The sequence below is a fragment of the Dryobates pubescens genome, chromosome 4 (genome assembly GCF_014839835.1).
Source record: "Dryobates pubescens isolate bDryPub1 chromosome 4, bDryPub1.pri, whole genome shotgun sequence".
Classification (NCBI taxonomy): domain Eukaryota; kingdom Metazoa; phylum Chordata; class Aves; order Piciformes; family Picidae; genus Dryobates; species Dryobates pubescens.
Window position 1 is genome coordinate 15,513,838 of NC_071615.1, and position 20,845 is coordinate 15,534,682.

The following is a 20,845-nucleotide window of genomic DNA, read 5'->3' on the forward strand; positions in this document are numbered from 1 at the left end:
TTGCCTATTGATTCAGGGAGAAAATTCTCTGTAATTTTAATCGGTGGTTACATGCATGTGCTAATAAAAGATGAGATCTGTTAGTTTCATTATTTTGCTTTCACCTTCCAGTATTCGGCTTTGTGCTTTTTGTTCTCCAATTTCCAGAATGCTCATTGTGATATTTTAAAAGGAATACCAAGTAACACTAAAATAGCGCTAGAAGCTGAACACTGTTATTAGATAAAAGTGGCTCTAATGCATTAGGAGGTGTTGAGTTAATAGGAAAACAGCTTTGATTCACTAGCCTCTGTCTAACATGCCACTACAACAGAAGTAAAAAGGCAGTGGGCAACTCCCCTCTAATCACCTCCTGTTAGCTGCAACTATAGGCAAATTGCTAGTGAGGATTAAGTGGGGAGACTATCACAGGATCAGTGTCAAGCAGAAAAAAAGACTCAATTTGTGAGCAATCACGACTCCCTAATCACCTCTCTAAGAGCTTTAGGAATTACTACCACTAGTCTTTAAACGTGTGGACACATCATAAGTACCGACCTACAGAGATAAGGAATCTCTTTTTACCACCAAATATGTGATTCTGTCAGACAGATAACAAAATAAATGAAGAAAGTAAATAATTTGCATTCAACAATCCTGTCCATTCTTCAGATAACTGAGACTGTGTGTGTGTGTGTCAACAATGTGCAAGCAAACTGAGATAAGCTAAGGCTTGCATGGTTTGGAGGCAGTATTATGGACAAATCTGTTAGTTATACTGTGAAGAAAATACCTGTAACTGTTGCAATGCTGTGATGTGTATGAACAGTACAAGAGATTCTATCCACCACATTTTTAAACACTTGTTACAGAATTATTCCTGGTCAATTACTCTCTTCCCAGTTACTTTTAGCAAAACAAAACCACAACACAAAACACAAGCAAAACTACAAATGCACACATCTACTGTTTAATTCTGAGACAATCTTATTGACATTCAGTTTTGATGTTCCGTAAGATTATAAAATGTTTCATTAGATTATAAAACCTACATGCACTAGCTTATTAACACCTCACAGATCTGTATTATTTGGGGTGTAAAAGTCAACATAATATCATTTACATTTGTGGCCTGAGTTGCAAGATGGTTGGCTCAATTGCTTAATCAAAAATTACATTTCTTGATATTGTTTTACATAACCTAATTCCTTAGTATCAAAAGTAACAGAATTCATGAGTATTCAGCCATACCAACAAAAAAATAAATAAGGGCAAACCAAAACAAACACACACACACAAAGCAACCCAGACAGCTATGTTTCAGCTTAAGATATTTTTCAAAGCTACTATTATACTAGCTAGTTGTCAAAATAAGGTATTACTTGATACAGGCACATCACAGAGTAAACAGCAACATAAAGCACATGCAAATGTCAGAACGAGACTGGACTGGCAAATATATTTTTCATTGTTGTCATAGGCTTGCTTCTGCGTTATAGAGAAACAGTTACACTATCAAATCAAAAGTACACCACATCTTTTAAACTGAAATGGATTCTCATCGATGCTCTTCTGAGCATAGCCAGCTACAGTAGTTTCAGTGCTTCTGTTGCACTGCCATAGTGTTCATGTACACCAAAACATGACATCACTAACATTAATATAGCAGAAAGGAATAAAAAACAATTAGGGCTGAGTAATTAATCAATGACAATTCCTTCTACTAATGTACTGATAATCTCACATGCAATAAGATAATAAATAAATAAATAAATAAGCCAATCAAAAAGCACTGCCCCCAAGTTTTCTGTGCATCTCAAATTTGAACTGGAAACAGCTTTTTTTTTTTCCCCTTCCAAGCAACATGAGAAACTACCTTCTGGCACAAACCAGGTCCTTCCAAAGTGAGGTAAGAATTGCTAATAAAAAGCAACAAAAAATTAAGAATGACAACATGTGTGCCAAGTAGAAAGACCTCATTATGTGGAATATTGTAAAGACAAAGCCAATACACTGAATACTGTGTGTGCTGTTAACAAGCAGGTGTAACATAGTCAAAGTCAATTTAGAGACCAGCAAGAAAAAGAGCATCTTGAGTTTATTAAAGAGTTCCTTTTGGCTAAATGCTAGAAGACAAATACATGACATATAGCTAGGTTCTGTATATTGCATATATGTGTGGGATTTGGACTCAGTGATCCTTATGGGTCTCTTCCAACTCCAGATATTCTGTGACTCCATGGTATGATGCACAGGATGCCTGTACACATACTATCTGTACTGGCATTAGGTGGACAATCTTTTGTCTTTCTTGTAGCAATGCTTTTAGATAACAAGACAAAATATAAACACACAAATTCAGGGTAAAAAAAATCAAAATTACAGCCAGTGCAATGCATATATTATATAAACCCAGATAAGCCAAATTATACTCCTTGTTTCCTTATCACTGGAGCTCTGTTGCATAGGTTAAAAGAATGCACAGCAGCGCTTCCCACCTTCAGTCAAAACACATGAGCAGTGCTTTCTTCATGCATTGTCTTCTCTGCTCCCTTCACAAACTAGTAGCTGTATGTACACATGCATTAATATATATAGTTATAAAAATTACTTGGTATTAGTTTACCAACATTTTACTTCTTCGATTTTAATGAAGAAGTTTATATAGTCTGTACTGTGCTTTAAGGCACACAACTCTTGGTATTTGATTGTCTTAAACTGTGAATTAAAGGATTTATTTTTTTTAACCCTGTTATATTGTGTGGTGTTTTTTTTAATAATAAACCATAGCAATAGTATTGTATTATATTACAGAAACTTGATAAAGCTGATCAGAGCAGGGGTGCCACATCCCCTTTCCCGTCACACAGCCCGGACACATGACCTGGTCAGCGAATCAAAAGCGAGAGCCCCGCGGTACCACCCGCTCGTGTAAACGCGCGCAGCACCCCTTGGACCGAATTCCACCTAAACTGGCCCCAGCTAGCTGGAGGTTTCCCCCCCCAACATCCCATGCTCAGCAAGCAGTGATCTGTAAATGCAATGTTATCAGCATTGTTCCCCGAAAAATCACACGACTTCACAATGATCTCACTGTGACTGCCAAACGAAAACTATTTTCATTACAATGAGTCTTGTAAAAGCCTGGTTTAAAAAAAAATAAAAAGAAGAAAAACCCCACGAGCATCACCAACAAAAGCCCCGCAGCTTGTCCAATTACCTACCATTAACTCCCATTTTCTACCCTCTATGCAATCAAGGTTTTTAGGGCCAATTTCAGTTAGTTTCAATACCGAGAAGCAATGTTTAGCTGTCCACGCAGTGCAGTCCTCTCCAGAACTAACAGCCAGACACTGCAACATATTTCTTGCCTTCTAGGTCAGCATTAACGTGAGTTTTAGCAGTTGTAGCTAAAGGCAACTGTACTGTAATCAAGCATCACAGGGATGGGTTTGCTTTCTTTTTTTATTTTTCTTTCTTTCTTTCTTTTTGTTGTTCCTGCTTCCTTGCAGAATCCCCTATTTTAATATACAAACTCACCCCACTGTGAAGCAAGCCCTTGCAGGGTTGGATAGCCACGAGAATGTTAGTGACTAGTGGTTAGCTCCATGGGAAAAAAAAAAAAAAAAAGGAAAAAGGAAAAAGAAAAAAAAAGGGGGGGGGGGGGGTAGGGAAAAGCAAAGCTGTTTTTAAAAAAGGCAAAGCATCAGGGGTATGCGTAAAGAGAAAGGAAAAAGGATGGAAAATTAATAATCCAACAGGCAGGTTCCCTCAGTGTTATTAATCATGCTGCTTCTCACAAGCTAGAGAGGAGCCGAGATTTGCACATGGGAGGGGAGGGGAATGTACACTATTGGCCAACTAGCTCATTCCTATACATCTCAGCCAATCCTCCTCTTTTTTCCCTTTTTTTTTTTTTTTTCTCTCTCTTTCTTCCCCCCCCTTCTCTCTCCTCTTCTTCTTCTTCACCACCCCCCCTCCTCCTCGCCCTAAGGTACAAATATATCTGAGAAGCAGTTACAAAACCCTGGAAGATGAAAAATCATGCTCCCAGGCTAGGCAATGCTTGGTCCAGTTAATGCACTATAAACTTTATTTGAGCTGACTTCTCATTTGATCCCCTTGTGACAGGGTCAGTGAACGGCAAGCAATTCCATCCCAAATCATGCCATAATCGAATTGCTGCCTATTTCCCGAACCTATAATGAAAAAGGCAACCGAAATAATGCAGGTAATGTTGGCAGCCTCCCCTTGCTGTCGTACATTATTACTGCCGATTGCTTGCCTCCATTTCCCCTGTACTCTAACAATGAATATATTTCACAGCTCACTTGCTTTACTGTGTGGGTGGTATGGCATAGACACCTACATGATATGAAAGAAAATCTAAAACAATAGGGTTTTGTTTCTGTGCACAGCACCTAACAGCCTGCTGCTAGGAAAAGCAATTTTGTCAAACTGCTACAGGAAAAAACAGAAGACTAGTGAGGCTTAAACAAGACTTTGGGTATAAACACCACCAAGTTCCTTTTATCTATTTAACCCCAGCTTCATCTGATGATCTACTGAACAATTCAAGCATTTATTGAGGGTCCTCAAATAAATTACATTATACAGCTGTTTCCAAAGGGTTCAAGTTTGGGTTTCCTAAACAAAGCTCTTCAGAGACAGAAGGTGTTTCTTTGTCAACAAACACCGTTCTGAAGGATACACACATTAACAGCCTGAAATATGTCCCGAGAATTAGTCCCACTAGAAATAAGCGAATCTCTACCAATTCACTGAATCATTACAACAGTTCAAAGCAAAATCTGCAGTTCCTGATCTCACTTCTCCCCTCCCTGTAATGACAAGGGGTCACATAGCACAGAAAGATCAGGACTTAGGTTATAGCCAGTCTGTTTAGCACTCCTGTCCACTAGCAACCTGGAGCACGACTGCTTTTTAGAAACACAAAATAGGGCTGTATAAAGCAGGCAATAATCACGAGGTAATTACATTTTTAAAATTACATAAATTAACCACAATTGTGGAGGAATATTCCCTTTGATCCACTGCTGGATGGCATAAATATGACTGTTTATGTAACCGTTTACTTTGAATCTCACTTTAGAAGAGTTTGAAGCATGAAGCACAGCAGCAAAGACTTATGTAATGAACAGAAAAAATACACTTAATAAGGACAAGGCAATATTCCAATGTGTTTCCCTCAAAAATGCACAGTGAAAACCAACATGCACAACAGGCCACAGCAGCACCCTATGCACAAGTCCAGTGCAGAAAGCCTGTAACTCAGTTAAAGCCTTGATTCAAACCTAAACTTCTAACCAAGTCCATCACCCCATACCAAAGCACAGCATAATGCCAGTACAAATATGAAATGCAGCCCATCTTTTGTTCTGACCCACAAAGGCATTTCAGGGCAATAACTCATTTTATAATAAATCAACAACAAACTTCTGGATGAAATTATTTTTGTCATGCACTGACATAAAGAGGGGTGAAAAAAGGAAACTATTTTAAAGCCTCACAGCTGGAACATAAAGAAAATTCTGACAAAATATTTGAAACTACAAACAGTACATTTCTGTTACCTGAGCAGCCTTGACAACATTTACAAGGCTGTACACTATGGTGGACAGCTGTAAATGAGCAGAGATTTACTGCAGGGAAGTGACTTTCTAAACACATTTAGATTTGTTTTTCCTTAAATTATAATTATTAATACAAGATTTTTTTTCATTAATTGGCCAGTACCCTCACTCCATTAGCTTGATAAGAGAAACAGGGACGGGAAGTAGGCATTGTAACTTTAAACTAATCCTCATCTGACTGGAATACAATGTGAATATTTCACTATTTGAAAGACTCTGATTTTTCACTCTCTGCTTAGACAGAGCTGATTCCAGACAGCACTCCATTTCTGAAAAAAAGATGCATGGGTTCAAAAGTGCATGCCAACATATGGACATAGAGTAATTCTTTACAAACTCAGCACTGGAGGCTATGAAGAACAGATCTTATACAGGGTAAAAAAAAAAAAAAAAGGCAAAAAAAAAAAAAAGGCAAGAGATCAATACAAAGGAAAAATTGTTCTAGATGTAATTGAAGTCATACATTTTTACATGACTTCTGCTATACACCCAATTACTGCTATTTATCAAACAGCAGACAACATTGAACCTGGCAGCATAAAAAACAAATTTTACTAAGTCAGGGGAAAAAAAAAAAAAAAAAAAAAAAAGAAGAAGAAAAAAAGCATCAGAAAGGGAAGGAAAAAAGATACAAATAATAAATAATTCAATATTCCTGAGGAAAGCTCTTGCAGAAAAGGCCTGACTGATTCAAACATCAGACGTGAGGCTGACAAGAGATATATCGATTTAGACAATTCTATCATTATTATTCCAGCCTGAGCCCTTCAGAAAAGCTGTTCTTTTTGCCCCTGTTTTTATTGCTGTAACTACCAACCTTTTCTCTTATACCTTTTTCTCTTTGAACTTGTATTCATTATGGCTTTAATCTCAGCCCAGCTGTAAAACGATAAACAGAAATCCTAGTCTCATTTATTTGAAAAGTTCAGGGTTTTTTAAGATACAATGCTGGAAAACATTTGCTTTATATACTTGTCACTTTAATGCTTCCTTTAAATAGGTCAAGTGCTTCTTGAAGTTTCTAATTATATGAGCAGGCCTTTGACTTCAGGATTACATACATGCAAGATGACAGCAGTGTTTACCTCCAATTTAACTTTGCTAGATGCAAGCCTTTATCAAACTTACCTCTGACTGCTTTTAAGCGTACTAAGCGCAGGTAAACTATAGCAAATTAGCCTTCATTTTTAGTTTGTTTTCCCTACCTAAACAGAACTATACCATTGTAGATGTTCTCCTAAATAAATAAATAAATAAATAACCTTTAAAAAAAAAAAAAAAAAGAAAGGAAAAAAAGAACTCCATGTATGTCAATGCAAATCAGTAAAATGAAGCTGTATAATTACTGGAAGAAAGCATTCCTCCATTAGGCATCTGCAAGCAGAACTACTTCTTCGCTGTTCGATGTGTTAATTACAACTAGATAGGATACGCCACAGAAAATTAGCAGTCTTGCAAAGACATCAGAGGTAAACACACAAAACAGGAGCTGCTTAAGGGTCAGGAGAGCAACTCAATTTTGAAGAAAGATAAAAGAACTGTCATGTATATGATTGCTTATGAAAGAGAAGAGGGCAATCCTGCCTTGTTATCATCAGTTAATTAGGCACTACAGTCAGGCATGCATACACTGCAACATTTGCCATGGTAATCAAATGTATTATTCAAATGTGAAACAAAACAAAAGCAACTGCAACTCTGGCAGGGAAGAATACAATCTGCCCACACAAAGGTGCTGAATTAACTTTATGCAAGAGTTAAAAAACTCAAGAATATGTTATATCAACTTGCTCAACCAGCACAGCCTTTTAATTCAGATGGCAGTTCCACTTCTAAAGAAAATACACTTTTCCAAATTTGATTCACATGCAAGGTGCTGACCTTTGCAAGCAAAGACAAGGGTAATGAAAAGCAATTGATGGTGCAGCAGGATCCTGTTATATCCTTAATATAAATATGACAGAGACTAACAAATGCACTCTTCACAAAGTGTACTATCTCCTGAGCCAAAAAAAAAGGAAGAGAAAGCAATATCCAACATTTCCCCTGTCCTGAGCTATACCTGCAAGCAAAAGTAAAAATAAAAACTGCTCTGCAAATGCTGTGATGACACTACCCTTTCTGTCTCACTTAGATTTATACCACAGTACTCCACAACCAGCCTCCTCTCAGTTTATACAAAATGGATGCTTTCAGTCTGACTTTCATGCCATTGGACAGAAGACATCCAATACCAGATCCAGGGACAAAGTTAGGATATCAGTCAGGGAGTGACAGAGAGCTAATAGTTTCCCATTTCTTAATATTAAACTTTTAGACCAGATAATTTTCAGATTATCTCTTTCCTTTACAGAAATAAAGATCAGCAAGAAAAATCCCACTGAACTTTTCTCTGTTTGCCTAAAGCAGTGACTCTACATAAAAGGTGTGCTTCCTGCTGTGATTAAGGAAAGGGACAGCAGGGCATCCCTCCCTTGTTCAAACTTGTCGCAGAGTTGGGAGAGATGAATGCCAATCAGTTGATACCGTCCTTGTCTCAGCCAGTATGACCTGGAGGACAGCAGATGCAGTGGGACATCAGCAACCTAACTTCCCTTCTCCCTGTGCATAGAAGGCTCAGACTATCATCATGTGTACCAAAACAAATGCAGTGAACGAACATCTGAAATTATGAACCCTTCCCAGGCTTTTTAAGTACCTGCATCCTACCTTTCTAGTACCTTGGAAGCAAAGCATCAAGAAAAGGGACTCTTCCAACCACAGCAGTCACCACTGACTCTGATCTGTCAAGTCACAGTTAGATAAACCTGAACTAAAGAGCAGACAGTAGACTGTCTTCTGTTGGACTGAGCATTCCGTGTAGCTCAAGACCTACTTCTGCAAGACTAGAATATAATTCATGCTTTCTTTTGCCCGTGCTGCAAAACCTCCTCTGCAGTTCTTAAGACATTTTTCAACTTCATATTCTTGCATGATTACTATGAGTGTCTTGTATTTTGCCAAAAAACATTTAAAATCCAATAAAGAAAAACCATCTTTGCTGAGTGTGCAGTTACTGACCAGCTTCAATGATTAAATCATTCTACAAATAACAGTAAAAAGTAGTAATAAAAATAAAAAAATATGTAGCAGAATACTCTCTATTATACTATTATTTTGAAGACAGATGCCATCAAAAGATACATATCTGTACTGCAAATCAATGCAAACAAAATATATCTAAGAAATCTGTATTACTTTTTTTAATGTCCCTCTTTTCCAATCCCTCCTTTCCCTGCACAATATTCTCAATGTTTGACCATCTCAATCAAATACTATAGGAGAAAATAACATGATACAGAAGTCTCTCTTCTGATCAAATTAGTTTAACACGGATCAATATGAAACCTTAGTGCATCTGCAATCTCGGTGTCTTCAGTGTCCAGGTGTACAGTAATCGGTGGGAAAGAAGTAATATCTGTTTCTTTGGCACAGAGATTTTGTTTTAGCCAGTCTGTCACTTCGCATTTCTGTTAACAAAATGCTGGATGCAGCTTATCCTTGGACAAATATTACAGTTTGATAAAGTACAAAATGGGAGGAATTGTTTCAGAGAGAAGATTCAATATAAAAACAGATCTGCAAGACATTTCACAAACTTCAGAAGACAGAGACACATAAATATGAAACCAGAACACTACAGATACATCTTTTATTTTCATAATCCTTTTAGAAATGCCAAAGACTTACCTTGGAAGAAAAAAACAAAACAAAATAAAGCAAACAAAACACAGTTAAAAAAAATATTTACATTGAAAGAAACAACAACAAATCAAATTGAAGCAAGTCAGCTTTGTGGCCTTGCAAACAGGCCTTGTTTTAGCATCTAATCAATGCAAATGTTTGCGGTGAGAACAGAAAGACCACCAGACTACTAAATTAGAGACACATTCATCTTATTAATACAAACAGGTATGTTTTCAGAATCTAGGGACATGAGTGCCTTGTGGCCAATATACAAAACATCTGGATTGATGATCTGTGTGGGTACAACACCAAAAAGTTGGTATTCTGCAAAATTAAGTCAATTTATTCCACTTTACATTTTACTGTCGGACTTATTTAGCTGGAATTTAAAATGAGAACGAAGCAATTAATAACCATTTGAGATTGACAGATCATGGTGTTTGTTACACAGTTTACATCTGCACTGCCTACTGTTCCAGAGATTCACTGAAACCTCCGGGACCTTTGGCAAGGATTAATAACACCACTCATCCTATGAGAGCTCATACAGCTTTATGATATGTAACGAGAGGAACGGCTAGCATTCCTGTCACACTGAAATAATTTAAATATGTGATGTTAACCAAAAATATTTGTATTTTCTTACTATTTTACCTGGGAATAAAAAATTGAAAATAAAATGAAACAAATAATGTTTTCCACTTCCTAACCCATAAGGTAGCTACATCTTTTATGTCGCATACCAAGATTTCTGAGACAGTGCTTTGTATCCACCCAAACTTTGATTGCTGCTCCCACATGGAAACATGTTACAGTACACATAAAGAAGCACTGAAGACATACAAGTATCACCATGAAACAAAACCAGACATCTCTCTGATTGCAATTTAGTTCTTTCAGAGCTTTCAGTCTTACTTTGATGGTCCAGAGATAGGATGGGCACATCATGTTCTCCCCCTGAGTTACAGAAGCTCTACCTTTCACCCAGGCACTCATAACAGATACAACATACCCCCAGTCGGGGTCTCAAAGGAGGACTCTGCATCACAGATGACAGTGGGTTGTTTTGGTTTTTGTTTTTACATCATTTTGAAGATGGGCTTTGACCTCTGGTTATCTGGGGTTGCTTATGCCATGAGGTAAAACCAGAACAAAGTCTATCCGTGGAATATTATGTGAAATTAAGCAGAAGACAAATATGAAATACAAAAGTTAAATACCTTACTCTCCACAAAAGTAATTCTTATATCTATTAATTTCAGGGAAGAGGTGACAAGCTGCTTATCTTCTTTTTCTGTAGTTAAGCATATCTTTCTTTTTCCTTAGATATTTAAAATTGTTACATGAAAAAACCCCAAACAAGCAGCGGTTTACCACTAACTTTTTCATCAGCGTTTAAAAAAAAACAAACAACAAAAACCCCAAACCAAACCTACAAACTGAACATGAAATTTGAAGCTGAACAGGAAAATATTTCTATCTTTAATAACTTTCTGGGTGATTTCCATTTGGAACTCCTTTTAGTGGTGGCAGAACTAACTTTGTAAATCTTCCTATCCCCATACAGAAGCAAATGCGTACTCAGAAGAACTCATTGACAGCACACACAAACACCTGCAAATCACATTGGGCTTTCATAGCTGCATAATTCACAAAGGTCAATTAAATTTCTTCAGCAAATCTTTAAAGTATAAAAGGCAGAAGTTTTAGATTACATGACACTTCAGAGGTTCAAATACTGCATTCCTTCTTTCAAGTACCAAAGTTGTAATATTTCTTATTGATGCGCAACATTAAAACTCATCTTCAAGAATAAGGGTCAGCATAGCACCACTGCATTATTAACAAGGAACTCAATTTAATATTTCAGACTCTTAATTTTAAGATATTGCAGTTTTATCTCCTTTTTTTTTCCTTCCACACTTGAATTTGTTTGATTATTAGGCAAATACCATATCAAAGCAGTGAGACTAAAGAGAAATTTCACGCTCTTGAACTTCAGTAAGGAATGCCCATCAGCAAGAAAGTGAATACAATACAATCTTGAATTTCTAAGACTCATCTCAGTCCCAAAGAGAGGGGTAGGCGGTGCTTAGAAAAATGCAGCTGTCGGGGAAGACTAAGTGCATTATGCGAAGCCTTTATTTCACATGACTATTACTTCCTGATTATAATAGTATCACCTGACATTTTTTCCTACATCAGCAGGAAATAACAACACTTTGGGATTTTAACAATCTCTCCGAATGTGTAAAATAAATTAAACATACAGTATTCTGCATTATCTTTCAATGAGATTGTGCTCCGAATGCTATGGATCTGATTATAGTATTAGCTTTTCCTCTTTTGCATTTAGAACATTATTCCCCTGCTCACACTGACTCAAAAAAAAAGAGGGAAAAAAAAAAGTATCCTCAATCCACTAAAATAAATACTTCTGTTATATTCTGTTGCTTTCAACAATGAATAAAGCAACCATGCAGGTTTATAATATCAATTCACAAGGCTCTTTCTGCTTCAGTGAACTGTTACTGAAAGGTTCAGAACAAAGCTACAGGCAGATCGGACAAAGCTGCTGTAACAGGATTTACATTACACTCAAACTGATAAGACCACATCAGAGAACTGCTCAATCTTCAGTACCTTTGATTAGAATAGCACAAGGACTGTGAGTATTTTGGCCCTGAGCAGCTGATCACAGCATCTGTATTACACCTACTAGCTTAAGCACTGATCCAATCTGACATCGGTAGGGTAATTTATGTTTCCCCTGTTTTCTTTTCTCCCTCTCTGTCAAGTACATTGGGATGGTGGGAAAATGGGAACACGATGATGATATTGAGCTATTATACAGACAGAGTTCTGAAAAGAAACAAAGTATTTGCATACTGACATTTTGTGAGATCTGAAGTAATTTAAACATCCAATAATCAAGTAATTAGTTGACACTTTCTGGTGGAAAGAGGGAGATGCAACAAGGAAGATCATATCCCCAAGGGAAAGCAAACATAATGCTCAACAAATAAATAATTAAATATCACCAGGTAAAGTCACTGCCATGAATTTCTTTCAAGCATGGAGTTTCTTTGTGCAGACTTAACTACAGGCACATTTCTGAATGTTTCTGCTTCAAGTAACTTCTCTATTTAATTTTTTCCTTCCTTTTCCCTTAACCACATTTATCTTTGCAATCCACACTGAGTACACCAGACTACTCCAAAGAACCTTTGTTTCCTTTTTGCTGTTGAACACTCAATAAACATTCAAATATAAACAATTTGTGCAGGACAATCAACTTGAGGCTTTAATTAAATAAAGCACAAAAGAAAACAACACAGCATTTCTGGAGTGCAATGCTGCCATGCCAGCCATTAGTGATTACCTGCTATGAGGCTAATCCCTTAAAGTTCCTTGCCCAATGCAATAATTAATTCAGGGGTTTTGCCTCACCAACACTAGCACACACTGATTACACCTTTGCTAGCAACTGATCCCTCATTGTCCATCATCCAGCCTTTTTGACTTAAGCCATTCTGATACTTGAGCAACAGTTCAAAAAGAAGTATAGCAATTAAAATGCACACTGCTTTTTATGTCATAAGCACAATAGCTGAACTCACCAGGGAGGCAGGATAGAAACTGCTCTGCGCCAAGTCTCTGAATTGATTCCTGCTGCTACGAGTGCTGTTTGCCTGAGCATTTTGCACTGCACTGTTGTGATCAGTCACAAGTTTGGGGTTCTTATTACCTCAAGCAAGCCTTGGCTTTTGGAAGCACATTTTCTTCCCAGAATGAGACAAAACCTGAAACAGAACTGATTGGTGGTATACAAAACTCCTGACTCAGCAAGACAAAAAGGGGAACAAAAGAAAGAAAGGTCTTTTAACAAAGTTAGTGGGAATAAAGTGTCTAAAGGAACTTTGCTTAATGGATTAAAGGGGTGGCGAGGCGGGGGGGGAATGAATAAGAAACACAACAGAACCAAACCACAAAATACTCTAATCTTTAGTAATGTGAACATCTCATTAAAAGGTACTGCAGCACACAAAATTAGTATTTACAAATGTCTACAGCTATTTGTTAAGAGGGCACCACTCATAGCCTGTTAGTGAACATCTGTCTGTCAGAAGACCAAAATGCATTTTAACAATCATGATACCCACAAATGATGTTATTCTGCATCAAGCTGTTTGATTCCTAGGGCTTGGTTACAAAGAAAAGAGGAGTGCTCTTAAACATGTAGGGAAGGTGCTCCTACTTCTGAGGTTTTAATGGCTGTACTCCTGAAAGCCTGAACACATGTTCTAAGCAACTTCCACTTCAGCTGTAAATTTTGCTTTGGCTGTATGTTCTTTGGCAGCACCTGGTGGAATTTGGATAAAACTACAATAATAATGTAAAAGAAAAGTTACTACAACCCTAGTACTTTCTAAATACATCTGATAAAGTTACAGCTTCAAACTATTTACAAAGGACAAACTTAAAGTTAATAGGAAAACAGACAACTTCTTTTCATTTCACAAAATGTCAGTGAGCACTTCTGTAGTACCAGATACCATGTTATGATAACTACACTATCCAAATTTACTCTTGAGATTCGTAGCCAGCTTGTTTTGCACTATTCTGGTGAAGAATAGAACAGCAAATAATGTTTTTAAATGCCATCTATTTAATAGAACCTGGAGAAAAAAGTCTGTATTTATAATAAGCTAGCTGTCACAGCAAAAGATCAACTAAACTGACACACACACACACACACAAAGAGAAAAAAAAAGAGACAACAGAGTAACACACTTGTTTTAAAAGATGTTTTGGAGCAAATATCTGATCCTATTTTGTGCTTGCCCCTGTCAGTGCCAGGTAAAACAATTCAAACTTACCAGATAACTAGTAAGTTATTAGATATCATCTGCTTGTGGTGCAGAGTTTCTAACACTATAATGTTCTATCAAAAAGTATTCACTTGGGGGGGGGTTGGGGAGGGAAAGAGGAGGCTTCTCCTCAAAGTAATACTATAGGAATTATTTAGCATAATATGAGCCTGTGGCTGTCACAATTAGTCTCGTTTGAAATACTGTAATTAACAGAAGGGAGTCTAACACACTTATCACAGCGAGCCACTTGTATTCAAATCACACTGAAGAGTTCTGAAGCCCAAAACCAGTTTTTTCTTTCCCTTTATTATTTTTTTCCCAGTACCAAAGCACTAATACCCACAGGCATTTTACCTCAATAATAACATTTAAAAAACATGTGTGATTTGATTTATTGTCTCTTCACACGATCTAGGAATAATGAAGAAAACTTCTGCCACAGGTGAGACAACTTCTTACTGAAGATTTTCAACTTAGTAAAACTTAGATTAAAACAAAGCATGATGATCAAAAGTGATTGTACTGATCATCAATATTCACGTTTCTTTGTGCCAATCTTCCCCACTGAGAACAGTTTGGGATGCTAACGTTTATAAATGCACTGTCCCCTTTGTAAGTTTCATAAAAATGTCAAACATTTAGGTCAAGCAGCATTCAGAAATACAGCATGACATTACTGCACAGCCACACACTCTGAAATACTTTGCAGACCACTGCTCATCATTCCAACCTATTTGTGATGTGTTCATTTTACAAATGGATAGTACTGCATTCTGAAAGCTAATTCCAGATGTGAGCTGCTTGTCAATAGGTTACTAAAACATCATGGCAACAGTTTTATGGCACGCATAGACATAACACTATCCATTTAAAAGTGGAGCCTAAACTTTAAACAACAGGACCACTTCCATTTTGTCCAGTGCCTTCCACCTGAACACTACGAAGCACTTCATAGACATTAAGAAATTCAACCTCACAAAACCTCCAAGAGGGCTGAAGTAGGGTATAGATATCATTTAATGCACCTCTTAAAGGTAGCCACCTTTTATGTGAAGCACAGAATGCACCAGAACATCCTACAATTGCTTTTTATGAAGGAAAATCCTGCATCTTCTTCAAAAAATTTCTATGATACACCTTTACTGTCCTGGTGTTTGACCAGGATGTCTCATAACCAAAAGCAAATGTGACTTCAGCACCCTCTCATAGCCAAGAACCTCAGATAAATCTTTTTGCATGTTATCTGTTTGGTTGGAACATTTGCAAAGCTACCGTTAACATTAGATGCTTTAATGAATCAAGACACAGACCCACCTGCATGACTGCAACTTTCCGTGTCTCCAATACCAGGAAAAAAAACCAAAACACCCTCTTTAGATTCTGCAACACAGAATCTTGCAAATGCAAGGTCAGAAAATTTGTCAAGGAACACCTTTAGGCTTTTTTTGTTCTCAGTGCAACTACCTTAAGATTTTCTTCAAACTTTTCAGTGGCATTCTAACCCCTTTCAATAAACAAGATTGGTGCAATTTAAACTATGTATATCTCTCATTTACTTTAGATCTGCTGCCAGGAGAAAGGTAGCAGACAAAAGGTCCAGCAACTGGAGTTCAAGATTCAATTTCTTGAAATGCATTTACTTGAAGGCTCTAAAAGCCATGTTATAGTTTAATCTTCCCCAAACCATTCAGTTTCTGCTAGATTTAGCACTTTTGTCCCTTTGTATTCACAGACTTCACATAGCTTCTCCCAGGCTGGCAGGCCAACATATTAGAAATAAAATGCAATTCTGGTATCTGACACTTCAATTTAGCTTCTTCAGTAGCAAAGATCATCAACTGCACTGCTTTCTCCCATGACAGAAGATCACCTAAATATCACTTAACTGATGTGAGCTCTGTTGGTAATGCATACACTGACTCCCCACTACATTACCACTATGCTGCCTAGAACAAAAATCAATTTTTAATTGACTGGATTATTTGAGGAATGTAGCCCATCCACTGTGCAGTGCCGATAGATTCTCCTAGTTTTCCTGTCAGCAACAAATGCAACATTTCAAGCATCTTCAATACAGTAATTCAAGGATTTATCCAGAAGTCACATGAACAGAACTACACCACATTTTTTTTCACTACCATCCCGCCATCATTCTCTTTACTGGCTGGCAAAGTTAAGTTCTTAACCACAGCATAAATTAAAACCAAACCAAAACACTGCCTGATGAAGTTTTCATTGAAATTACAATTGTGTAAAGTAAGCAAATGGATGAGGAACACAGAGGACTGCAGTGAACCTGAAAAAAAAGATGATTCTTTTTATGTTTGGCATCAAACTGCGCCAGTGGATTATCCTGTAGAGCACCAAGCCTGCAACATCCAAGAACAACCTGCAATACTTGGCCCCAGCAGCAACCAAACTACAATTGCTCAGCTCAGCATTGTTACTGTTTTCTTCAGTTATCATTGCTGCCTTGAAATATGGACCCAAGCAGCTAAGGAAATAAGCTGACATTAAGAAGCAGCATACAAATGAAAACATGGAGGTGAGTGGGTATAGAACACTTGACACTATCAGTAAACATTCAGTATGCAATTTTATGAAACAGTCTAAAGTATTCATTGACTATTTTGTACAGAAACTAAGATAAACTTTCTAACACTTCAAGGAGTTCTCTGACAGCGTAGGTCTTTAATTTCACTAACTTTTATCTCTCCGTTTCTTCTCAAACAAAAGACAACTGCACTGACGTACTAAACAGAACATTCTAGCCTTGTACTGCAACTCAAGTGCCAAATTCAGCATTGTACTCACACTTGTTTTAATTGACTAATTCTGATCAATGCCAAAAATCATCACAGTTCCAGAAGTTACAAGTTTAAGATACTGGTATCTTGCCACTAAAAATATATGCAAAGATACATTTGGCTTCTGAACGTCTAGTCTTATTTCACAAATATCCAAAGTACATGTTTTTATTTAAGTACATGTGTTTAAGCTTGACTGGGTGGTCAGCGGGATGGCATTTTTTCATGACTATCACTTCATGAAAGTACCAACACTACTGACATTTTGCAGACTGATTATTGGCATTTTATGCCAGTCTGCTGGACCATGCTCAACAGGTACAGAGAGCATTCTACCTTACCCAGATCCCATGACACTACTATTGATTCTATCTTACCCAGCCCAGGAATGAGGGTGCTGCAAAACCTCAGCTTTTACAGCAGTGGAACTAACTCTTGCCAGTTAAAAATGCTGGCAAAAGCAAGCATCTTCAGAGGCTTCCTGACTGCCTCTTCAGCAGTGCAAATCTTAGCAAATCAGGTATAGCTGACTTTCTACCCAAATAAACAAGAGCACATAGTTCAGAGGGGGGTTTCTGCTGGCCCCATGAAAGCTGAGAGAAGACAGAAATACTTGATCATGCACAGAGTGACACAGCAAGAGAATGCCTGATTTGGGTTAGATGTGCCAGTACAAAGTGAGCCTGTCAAAATTTCTATCAGATAAGCACCTTGTACCCTGTTAGCATGGCATTTCTGAGGCAGTGCTAAAAATCCTAAAGGCCAGAATTCTTAGATCATCAAAACCACGACCCATGTATTTGCTGTCAAAATTCAAAGATTCTAGAACTTGATATTCTCAGAAAACTCTTTCTCCACTTTAATAACATATGCAAACTTTTGGGTTTTTTTTCAGAGCTCTATCCACTTTCAAGCTGCTGCATGAGGTCCAAAAGCAAAATCATAGATTCATAGAATCAATAAGGTTGGAAAAGACCTCAGAGCTCATCAAGTCCAACCTATCACCCAACGCCTCATGACTAACTAAACCATGGCTTCAAGTGCCACATCCAATCCTTTTTTGAACACCTCCAGGGATGGGGACTCCACCACCTCCCTGGGCAGCACATTCCAAAGGCCTATCACTCTTTCCATAAAGAACCTTCTCCTCACCTCGAGCCTAAACCTCCCCTGGCACAGCTTGAGACTGTGTCCTCTCATTCTGCCCTTGGTTGCCTGGGAAAAGAGACCAACCCTCACCTGGCTACAACCTCCTTTCAGGTAGTTGTAGAGAGCAATAAGGGCTCCCCTGAGCCTCCTCTTCTCCAGCTAAACAACCCTAGCTCCCTTAGCCTCTCCTCATAGGGCTTGTGCTCAAGGCCTCTCCCCAGCCTCGTTGCTCTTCTCTGGACACGTTAAAGTGTCTCAACAACCTTCTTAAACTGAGGGACCCAGAACTGGACACAGGACTCAAGGTGTGGCCACACCAGAACTGAGCACAGGGTCACAATGACTTCCCTGCTCCTGCTGGCCACACTATTTCTGATGAAGGCCAGGATGCCGTTGGCACCTTGGCCACCTGGGCACGCTGCTGAACAAAGAAAATATTTCAACTGATTTTTTTTTGGGGGGGGGGGCATTATTTCCTGGTGATTCACGGCAGTAACATGCCCAGAGCTCAACCAGATGTCAGATAAAAACAAGCACCTTCAAATAGTGAAACAACCCAGGTCTCTGAACATTTCAGTAATTGTCAATCCTTATTCCAAAACAGGTATACATTTAAAACTAAATTTATGCTTTGAAACAAGATAAAAGCATGGTTAAAATTACTTTAGAATTACTTTAGAAATAGAGCAGACCCTTTCCCCTTAAGTCTCAAAATCAGGAACACGTTTATAGTCTAGACTGAAATGTATATTTCATGTGTTCACTTCCAATACACTTCTGTATTCATTCAAATACTTCTGAAATGCTACAGCTCTAAAAGCATCCTGGGTGTGATGACTATGATGTCAGGAACATATTGCATGAATCTAGGACATCACAAACACCTAATACGGTCTTCTAAATACATTCAAAAAGTCTTCTGTGACTCCAGATATACTCTTCAATTCTAAGTATTCCAGGAAGGAATCTATGGATTTCACATGAAAGTAAACGACAAGGCTTGTAGCCCACTGTAGGTGCACTGCACTGGCTTTTACAATGTGATGTCAAGAATTAATGCAGCTTAGTAACTGCAAAACAGGAGCACAGAAATTTATGGCTTCTACAGCCTACACTCACAGAAAATGTTTCCATCTTACTGAGGAGGAGTGAGGAAATTCTTAAATGTTTTCTAGACATCTGCACATCTGCCTTGTCATCTTGCCCAAGTTACAGAAGCTCAAGGCTTCTGTTCATCATATGTGATTACTTCCTGTAACAGCAAAGGAACTGGATAGTTCTATATAGTTATAAATACATATTTGTTTATTAGCTTTGTTAATAGAAACCATTGAAACAGAACAAGATCTGGAATCCTAAATGGTTCAGTTATCTAAATTACTTCAAGCTATTCTGATTGACTGGCTTCATAACAATAAGTAGTAACTCCTTTCCATGATGGGACTTTTCCATACTGGTGCGCAACTGAAAACAAGCTACTTAAGAAAACAAGATTTAAAACTAACATCAAGTTGCTCAACTAATATAAATGATGGATTTGATCTCACATTTGAGTGTTCCATTAACACTTTAGATCTGTATACCAAAGCTCAGTTTTGACAAATTCACAGTGTGGTGTTATAGTCCATAGCACTAAAAACCCAATCCATGAATTTTAGATGATTATAGCCGAGGTCTTGCTCATTTGCTGATCATGATAACTGAAAAAATGAGGTGTTTTTTTTCCTCTTAGTGATACAAAATTTAGCTCATGTATAACTCTGACAGAGTACCCTGATGATGAGTACAAAATGAAAAATATTCCTACATTAACACAACAAGCAACAGTACACTACTCATACACAGCAATTTCCCCTCTATTAATGCTATTTTACAAATAAAGATAAAAAAGAGGATAGGTTAAAATGAACATTTCTGAAGATTACTTAAATGGCTGTAGATTGACTTTTACTGAAGCATGGATCATCTCTTCAAAGTCTCTATCAAAAATCTGGCATCCAACTGCTGAAACATCTAAGAAAACAGATTTCCCCAAAGATAGGAAAGCATAGCAAAGCTCACACTAAAAGCTAGAAGTCTGGCTATGTTGGTCTCCCGAGTTTACCTTTGGTCTTCTCATGTTCCTATGCAACTTCAGCAACCATATGAGAATTGTGACTTGGCACTATTTGCAGCTTAGGAAGTAGCCCTTCAGTAAGTGCCAAAACAAAGCGAGGCTGCAGTTGATATGATGCAGTGTTTGGAGCAGAACAACAGCCTAAAGGCACCTGCTGTTCCAGGTCACTATTGTGAAACTAGAACTGAACAAGGAACATGCCAGCATGCAGTGGATTTATAATACTGAAATTCTTCTGATTAAATCTGAATTTTAAAATCAAGCTTATACTGTTTTACAGTTGTGGGGGAATATATAAAGCACTTGTACAAAACATTAGGGACTCTTTATATAAGCTAACAACATGGTGTAAGATGGTGAAAAAAAGTATCACTGAATCCTTCCACATCAAACCTTCATACTTTGTCTCACAGAAACACAATTACCCCAGATGGAGTAATGGCAACTTTTTTATTTTCAGTATTAGCCAAATACAAACAAAGCTGTCCATCTGTCTACATTTAGTCCATGTCTAGAGATAAACTCTAGTAGTTGCTCTAT

At 37.7% G+C, this 20,845-nt stretch overlaps 1 protein-coding gene across 44 annotated transcripts in view; it reads right to left on the minus strand.

Annotated features, from left to right (window-relative positions):
* RBFOX1 (RNA binding fox-1 homolog 1) overlaps nucleotides 1–20,845 on the minus strand; it is an 840,672-nt gene that overhangs the window by 196,976 nt on the left and 622,851 nt on the right. Inside the window, exon 1 of one of the 44 annotated variants that reach the window (XM_054180680.1) lies at nucleotides 3,520–3,585. The exons of 42 other annotated variants lie outside the window; for them this stretch is intronic. Coding sequence is in view for 1 of the 2 variants with exons in the window: in XM_054180644.1 (XP_054036619.1) it covers nucleotides 3,204–3,341 (138 nt within the window). In the remaining variant the exon portion in view is untranslated. Of the gene's footprint in view, nucleotides 1–3,203; nucleotides 3,358–3,519; nucleotides 3,586–20,845 lie in introns of those variants that run through there. One more of the 44 variants, XM_054180644.1, reaches the window with a different exon arrangement.